Source organism: Aegilops tauschii, chromosome 5 (genome assembly GCF_002575655.3).
Source record: "Aegilops tauschii subsp. strangulata cultivar AL8/78 chromosome 5, Aet v6.0, whole genome shotgun sequence".
Classification (NCBI taxonomy): Eukaryota; Viridiplantae; Streptophyta; class Magnoliopsida; order Poales; family Poaceae; genus Aegilops; species Aegilops tauschii.
In genome coordinates, this window is record NC_053039.3 from 404,674,481 (window position 1) to 404,682,795 (window position 8,315).

The following is an 8,315-nucleotide window of genomic DNA, read 5'->3' on the forward strand; positions in this document are numbered from 1 at the left end:
GAGTGAAGTGGCTAGGGTTTGCTCCGGCGAGCGGATGGGGACAAATATAAGTGGGGTCGGGTGGGCAAGCATGGGTCGGGTCCGACGTGGCGGGCGTGCCCGAGCGCCCCCGTATCCGCCCCATATTTGGGATGGATATGGGGGTGCCGGTCAGCCCAGGCGTTTGAGACCCGTTTGAGGCGTCCGTCTGGGTCGAAAAAACGTGACCGGGCGGCCCGCCCGGGCGTATGATGTGGGTTTGCGAGGTCCGGCTGTAGATGCTCTTATATAACATAGGACAGAGGGAGTATTTGACATTCGGTCTAGACCGACTTGGTATCTCCCGTTGCCCGCCGGGGCCACCTCATGTCGAATCCAACATCACAAGTTAGATCATCTACAGCTGCGGTCATCTAATTTGCCCCCACTATACGACTGTGGACGTGCCCGAGCGCGTCCACTGAAGGTGACCGGGTGGACCTCATTTCTCCTGTTCTACAACCGCATCCCTCATATGTCCTACCCCAAATCCATACAAAACCATGCAGACAGAGTTTCTACGTACTTCAACATAAAACATAGCAATCGGGCATACATAACATAGTCTGATACTCTGATACATAAGATGTCGCCCGAGTTCATTACTAACAGTACTAAAAATCAACTAAAACCGGGAGGGGAGGGGATTTCACCACTTCCTCCATGCCGGACGCTTCCCCTTGGGGTCTCGGCGTAGGCGTCAGCGGCTCCGAGCGCGTCGTCATCGTCGTCGCTGTCTGAAACGGAGGAGGAGGAGGAGGAGATGATGATGCCCGCCATGCAACGGGCTTCGCGTGTCTACTCCTCCCAGAGTCGTGGGGGCTCTCTCCATCGCCGTCGCCCGCTGCCTCACCAACCACTCCTACTCCTCCCGCGCCACGCGGAGCGCCTTCGCATCTTTGCGGCGGCGGCGACGGGCTTCCGTCTCCGCGGATGTGTACGAGCGGCGGATGGAGGTGCGGAGGTCCTCGTCGTCGTCGCTGGCTGAGGGAACTGGCTGTGGCGCGGATCTGCTCGATCCATCCGCGGCTGTTAGCCGCCTCCACCACCCGCTTCTTTGCAAGGCGATACGCGCGGCCCATAGACTCCGGCTGCGGTTCCGCCAGCAACAGCACCCGGTGCCGCCTCGGAGGGGCAGGAGCGGGCGGTGCTGGGTGCCTCCTGACAGGGGTCGGCAGGGACCGCGTCGGACGAGTGCGGAGCGCCGCCGAACTGCTGCTGCTGCTGCCCACCCGGCCAGTCGTTGATGCCCCGGAAGAGGAGATGCCGCCCCGATCCAGCAGCGACCGGCGGAGGGCAATGCAGAGCGCTAGCTCCTCCTGCGATAGGTCGGATTCACTGTCGGACATGGCGTGCGGGGGAAGACGAAGTGGATTTGGGGGAGAAGTGGAGAGGTCGAGTGAGTACAGACTGAGTTTGACTAGGGTTTGCTCGTCGGTCGTCATATATTTGTGGGGGCTAGAGTGGGGTCATTGTGGGCCATAGCAGGCCAGGCCGACGCGTCCGGGCCACCATATTTGGGCTAGATATGAGGGGTGCTGATCAGCCCGGGCGTTTGAGGCATATTTGAGGTGTTCGGCTAGGTCAAAATTTTATGACCGGTTAGTGACCGGACGGCCCGCCCGGGCGTTTAAGGCAGCTTTGGGGCGCCCGCTGTAGATGCTCTTATCGAGTTGCTGCTTCTATTTTTCATAACCTTATTTTGTCCACATCGAAACGAACCATCTTTATAATCTTGTTTTGATTTTTTTAAGATGTGCATGTGTGCGTTTATAGGTATGCGCATATATATATATATATATATATATATATATATATATAGCTTGTGTCTGTATACTGATGTTAAAAAAAAAAGAGTTTGGCACGTACCCTTGGCGTACGTACCCATGGCGGGCGCCCTTGGCTTGTGACGATGAACAACGGCCAGCCTAGCAGCCTATCAAGTCTGGCCGCACAGTTATCCACGTCGTATAACGGGAACAATTAACCAACACGATAACGTAAAGAATAGACTAGTGTAGCAGCGTATTCTGTATTCTGTTGGTCAGCACGACTGCACGAGCATTCATTCATTTTTATTCATTCGGCCTCCACCATTATCCTCTCGCGGGAGAGACGGTGGCAGGCAGACCCATCCCGTCCCGTCCCCAACCCCCCTCTATTTCACCGTCGCCCACGCTCCTTTTCCCTTTCCGCATCCGCAGCAACGAAAGCGAGCGCAAACCAAACCCACCCCACAACGCAACGCACCCCCCGACCCCGAACACCAGCGCAAACCCCGCTGTTCCGCCTCGTCCCGCCCCCCTCCTCCGACGATTCGAGGCCCCGGGCTCCCGCGCGGCGGCGGCGGAGGAAGCATGAGGACGGCGGCTGCGGCGGCGGAGGCGCACCAGTCGCGCCTGCTCTACGAGCTGGGCGCGCTGCTGCTCACCATCCTCCGGTCGCCGCTCGGGCCGGGGGAGGAGCCGCGGCAGGTGACGGCGGCCGGGGTGGCGTCCATGATGCTGGGCGCCTCCATGGCGCTCATGCTCTGCGGCTCCGTCACCTTCATGCTCGGCTTCTTCCTCATGCCCTGGGTCGTCGGCCTCGCCTGCGTCTTCCTCTTCGTCGGCTTCCTCACCAACCTCTCCGGGATCTGGAGGGCCATCCTCTGCTGGCCCGCCGCATGCTCCTCCTCCTCGCCCCATAAGGACGCCTCCACATGTACGTGATCCCCTTTCTTCCGCGTCATCCCCGAGGGGACGGCTTGTCTTTCCTGCGCTCTGGGTTGTTCGATATCGCGATTCGATTTCGTGTAAATGTTAGCGTAATTGGGAACAGACACGAGGATTGGTGCTGTTTCTGGGCTCGATCGGGGTTACAACGCGCCGAATTGGCCGCCTTCGCTTAAGTTCTGCCCAAATTTGAAGCATCTATGGCCCCGTTTAAATTGTTCTAAATGATTATAATTATGAAGCTCCTCGTGCGGATCAAACTGAAACTTTAGGATTGGTCTACCAATTCTCTTCATGAGGGCATCGTATATGCGCGTTGATGATGCAGAAATTATGATTTCACAAAAAGCTTTTCCTCTCTCCCTGGGCAATTGAGATTAACTTAGGATTGAAGCACCCGCCATCCCTGCCCCATCTCCTAGAGAAGGGGAAAGGAAAAGCAAGCAAACCAGTGACTGCTGGTGCATGCCACTGCGTGTTTATTGCCTGGATAATGTTTTTCTGTAATTTAGATCAAGAAAGACTCCCTGGTGTTGCTGCTTGATGAGTTAAACGAGGGGGAATAGTATAGCTGCCTTGATGACCGTATGAAATCAAAGATGGGAAAGGAGCAGTAGGTAAACATATAAAGTCAAAATGTATATGTAAAAGTGAAGGTGGGATTTGATTGCCTATGCGCTTTGGTGCTTGTTAAGCAGGAGACAAGAAAAAGAAACTTTATATCTTGGCTAATGTTGACAGGACATGGGTAGGGTTCTTAGGATATAAACTTCATAACAAGAATACGTAAGGATCGAAAATCTTGCCGGAAAACAATATGTCCTGGTCTCTTGAACGAAAAAAACAAGAGAAGAAAATTTTGGAACTTAACCTTTATTATTTTAACATGTCGCTGTCACCCTTGCATTTCCAATAAGGGCAGACTTTCGAAATAGACAGTTTTTAGTATTTTGATTAGAGACTGTCTACCTAGTGAGCAATTGTGCTCAAGGTGAACCTTGGTTGCCCCACCAACCACGATTTGCTCTTGATCATTTTGATTCACACGCCAGAATCTCTACCGTAATATTCCTGTAATAAATAATGCTCATAGATTTAAGTGTACCCTCAAGATCCAATGTTACAATATGATGATATCAATGTAATTCCTTTCCATATCCTTCATTGCTACTAAAATAGTGCTGTGCCATATGTCACTATCTTGCTGCCAAGACTTTTTGCCAATCTATTGCTTGCTCAACTATCCAATACAACAGTATATAACTTGCCCTTTTCATTGTCACAGGGCATATATTCCCCAAGCCTCCATTCATGTAGACGTGAAGTCGAATGCGGAGCAGCGATGTACAGAAGAAGCACACGAGTTTGGGCAGCAGTATTTTCCTTCCTGGGCAACTTTTACCATGTAACAAATGCAACAAGTCTAAATGGTTGTATACTTATAACTAGGAGGATACATCTTGACAGCAAACTTTGTACATATGGGAAGAATGCTCTGGTGTAATTGTTACGCGAGGCTTATGATTGTTTGAGAAATGGAAGAGCCTCTGTTTCTTCCCAGAATGACAGGAAATTCCGTGTTTCCGGATAAGTTTGTATCTGTTTGTGAGGAATGGCCGCAAATTGGATAGTTTCTTTCGACGGTGGAATGCTTGTAATGCCATGTAAACTTGAAACTTGTACGATGTTGACCATAAATGAACTTTTCATTTTCAAGAATGAGAAGGGTGACCGAGTTCCAACGGTAATACTCCTTTGACATTCTCCTGCTTTTGTTTGAAAGGAGTAAACTGCAATATGCATACTCTGATCAATGGAGTAGAAGGTTAGCAATGTTTCCTGTACTTGAAATTTGACTTGTATGATTTTGATCATAGGTTTTTCCTTCCTGTATAGTGAGAAGACCCTATGGTTTGTCCAATCCGGTTGTAGTGGCGTCTGGCTTTTGATTTGCACTACCATCTGTCTCCTCTTCTTGAACTTGACCTGTCCTTGTCCTAGCCTGAGCTAGCAAGGCTTAACAAGGGGCCTTCACGAAAGTGCCTCTTCTCCTGGACCCAGAAGAGCTATGAGATTGCTACATGTAACTGCAGATACTGGACCCTGACTTGAGCTCTAAAATGGGCACCCTGAGGCCCAACGAATTGAAAGGTTGTGAGGTCAGGTCGAATGTAGGGGCCGTGAAAGCAAGAGGAGAGCACCCTCAGAAGCAAAGTTCAGCCAGCTCTTCCGCAACGGCAAGCAACTGGGCTCCTTTCTCACGTATGACCGTCAGCATCAGGGAGGAGCACAGAAACCAAGAGAAGATCAAACACAGAATCAGACAACAAAGATAAAATGGTTACTGCAGAAGTGAGGAGCGCACACAAGAACTGAACTGCTAAGTTTTTCCCATGACCTCCACATAACATTGATACAAGAATAACCACGATACAATTTCAGACGCAGACCCATAGTACAGGGTGTTTTGTTATGTTTCATCCTCAGTGGATTTCATAAGCTGTTGGCATGAAAGCACCACAAAGTTTTTCACCATCAAACACAAAAACCACAACCGAATTGTTTGTTTTGCAGAACATTCTGTCTTCCATGGGGAAGCACGACCTTTGGTAAGATTCTTAGCCGTAGTTCAGGCGGAACATGTCGTTGTGCACATAGAAGTTCCCTGGTCCGATTGGCATCAAGTGGAACATCTGCAGCAAACAGCGGGTTGTCATGTTAGCAAGCAAAAAGCAGGAGCCCAATGGGCATGTCAAACATAACCTTTCCAACAAATTTGGACACGCACGCCCAAACAGTCACATATCAACAAAAAAATACATGAAGAAAAAAAGTTAGCATGATATAGGAATTCATATCAATCATCTTTGAAGGCACACCCATAAATTCCACGGATCATGGTAAAATACAAAACATCTGCCAGAGACACAAATCCAACAATGCAAGCACATTGTCAGATATGAAAGCATACATGCAGTAGCATGTGCAGTATTTTCACAGAAATAACATACAAAAGATGAGATATTGGAGGTGATCTAGGAATATTTAGCTCGAACTCCAAACATTGTGGCAATGTCAATGATCAGAATTTGATCTAATTCATTTAATCATAATGCATGTACTAGAGAGAACATCCTATTTTGTGTCCATAAATGATAAGATATAACATAGGTACAGTTTGCACGACAAGGAGTAAATAGTAGCTGCAGTTCTGTGCAAGAACACTGACAAGGTATAGTGCAGGGATCAGCTAATAGTTTAAGTAGGAAAAATGGAAAATACAGAAACATTAGTATAGAACTTTATGAAATTTCATGATATGATTCTACAGCAGTCAGAAGAACAAACATGCAAAATAGACATGTGTGTCCTCCTAAACAAAGAAAACACCTGATTTTATTTGTTCGGCTGAAAGTAAACCTGCACTGTCACTGAATACTAAAGATAAATTACACATATCCCAATCCCTCCACAAAGAGATCAGGGGCGAGCATACAAAAAAGGCATAAATGAAGGGTAAGCGGTAACACTGAAGAAACCTGTTGCCGCAGGAAGAAGTACTACTATTAATGGTGCAGACCACATTAAGAATCGTACAGACTTTGTAAAGAACGTAAAATCAAACTAAGCTCCTGACAAATATAAGATCCCAAGACATTACAATCGCAGGGTGACACTAGATCCTGAGAGTAAGCTCATAGCATTTCAATCTACAGGGCAATAGACATTAACCAGAGACCAAATCAAACAAATCTACAGCACTCACGAGCCAGTTCTAACCCACATATTCACATAACATGCCTGATGGAAATCTAGCAATTCATTCACAGCATCCGCAGCATCCGCAAGCAAGCATCGTGGACCATTTCAGAACGGAGGTCTAAGCGCAAAAGTATGCAGCGAGGCGTCCGATCCAGTAACGATGCCACGCTTCAATCCGAACATTTGGAGGGAGCAGGAATCGTTAGATCGGGCCAAAGCAACGGGGCCGTACCTGGGAGAACTTGATGTGGTGCTCGCCGTCGACTTGGAGGGATCCGGAGACGAAGACGAGCATGCCGCCCGTGGGGCCGGCGGGCTGGCAGTCGACAGTGACGACGGTGTGGGCGCACTTGGTGAAGGGGAGGGAGGTGAGCTTGGTGGCGATGGCGGCGGCTCCCTGGAACTTCTCGCCCTCGAAGGAGAGCATGGAGCCCTCCTGGTACAGCCCCACCAGCGCCGCCCGGTTGGTGTCGAACGTGCGGTAGTAGTGCTCGACGAACGCCTTCGCCACTGAGTCGGGGTCCATCTCTGCCGCCGCCGCCGCCGCCCGTGAGGTTAGGGTTTGCGGAGGCCTTTTTTTCCTTTAAGGGGAAAAGGGGGTTTGCGGAGGCGTCCGGTCGCGTTAGGAACGTTTTTGACTGCGTACGAACGACGCGACGAGATTATCGCTTGATTTTTTTTTTAGAATTACGAGATTATCGCTTGATGGCCCGAACGTGTGTGTAGCGAGCCTATCTCTACCATGGCTAAGCAGCCCATAGAGTCAAGCCCAGACCTCTTTTTGTTAGAGAAGACAGTGCGCATTTACTAGGAGTAACTAGTTGACGAGCGCTTCTTTATATCGTTCATGATTTTCATTGTATTTTTATTTTTCCTCGATTTTTGTTATTTTGTTTCTTTCCTTATCATTTTTCATCGGCTTTCTTTGTTTTCCTTTGTTGCTTTCTCGGTTTTCATTTATTCCATTTTATTTGCACTTATTTTTTTGGTTTTCTTTTTTTTATTTGGTTTCTCTTCTTTCTTTTTGGGTTTTCATTTTTACTTTTTATTTGTTTCTTTGGTTTTCATTCTACATTTTTTATATGTTTAGAATATTTTTCTAATACACGTTTTACATTTTGTAAATATAATTATAATATTTCTTGAGTACATGGTCAACATTTTCTCTATACACATATTTAACATTTTGCAAATGCTTGCCTAACATTTTTCAAATAAAATATTAAAAGTTTTTGGATACATGGTCAACATTTTTTATTTACACATTCTAAACATTTCCAAATTCTTTATTAATATTTTTTAAACATAACATTAAATTTTCTTAATATATGGTTAACATTTTTTCTATATACATTCAACATCTTCCGAATGATTGATTAACATTTTTTCAAATGCAAGATTAACAATTTTTAATACAAAAAATTATTTATACATTTAATATTTTCTAAATGCTTGATTATTATTTTTTAATTCAAGTTTAACATTTTCATACAATATAAGATCAAATTGGTTTGAATACATGGTGAACATTTTCCTATACACATATAACATTTTTTAAATGCTTGATCAACATTTTTCACTTTTTGGTGCCGCAGTCGCCGTCGACATCTGAGAAATTTAGGTCCCCTCACCTCTGGTGCCATCTTGGCACTGAGAGGTGGGGGGACCTCGGATCTTCAATACCTCTATATTCTTCTTCAACGTCTAGTGATCATTATAGTTTTGTGAGAATAACTTTCCTCTCGTTCTTTTGACGATGTCATGAGGTTGAGAGTTTTTTGTCCTTGCAGATCCTATTATTCAGATCTGATTAGTCTGTGT

The 8,315-nt window shown here is 46.9% G+C and overlaps 2 protein-coding genes across 2 annotated transcripts; one reads left to right on the top strand and one right to left on the bottom strand.

The window, feature by feature from the left end:
• The first annotated feature begins 2,111 nt into the window (after positions 1 to 2,111).
• On the top strand, positions 2,112 to 4,451 carry LOC109763723 (uncharacterized). Its single transcript, XM_020322588.4, has 2 exons — positions 2,112 to 2,721; positions 4,018 to 4,451. Exons 1-2 carry the CDS (start codon positions 2,376 to 2,378, stop codon positions 4,047 to 4,049), a joined length of 378 nt encoding a protein of 125 aa, XP_020178177.1. The 5' UTR covers positions 2,112 to 2,375; the 3' UTR covers positions 4,050 to 4,451.
• Positions 4,452 to 5,105: 654 nt separating this feature from the next.
• Positions 5,106 to 7,108, bottom strand: LOC109763725 (nuclear transport factor 2). Its single transcript, XM_020322589.4, has 2 exons — positions 6,727 to 7,108; positions 5,106 to 5,425 (listed from the first exon to the last, which is right to left on the bottom strand). The coding sequence occupies exons 1-2, from the start codon at positions 7,018 to 7,020 to the stop codon at positions 5,351 to 5,353; spliced, it is 369 nt and encodes a 122-aa protein (XP_020178178.1). The 5' UTR covers positions 7,021 to 7,108; the 3' UTR covers positions 5,106 to 5,350.
• Between the last annotated feature and the right edge of the window lie 1,207 nt (positions 7,109 to 8,315).

Bases quoted from the DNA above. Each gene is read 5' to 3' on its own strand.
- LOC109763723 (XM_020322588.4), top strand. From the start codon at position 2,376: ATGAGGACGGCGGCTGCGGCGGCGGAGGCGCACCAGTCGCGCCTGCTC. The intron at 2,722-4,017 runs GTACGTGATCCC...TCATTGTCACAG, and splicing joins CCATAAGGACGCCTCCACAT to GGCATATATTCCCCAAGCCT.
- LOC109763725 (XM_020322589.4), bottom strand. From the start codon at position 7,020: ATGGACCCCGACTCAGTGGCGAAGGCGTTCGTCGAGCACTACTACCGC. The intron at 5,426-6,726 runs GTACGGCCCCGT...TGTTTGCTGCAG, and splicing joins ACCACATCAAGTTCTCCCAG to ATGTTCCACTTGATGCCAAT.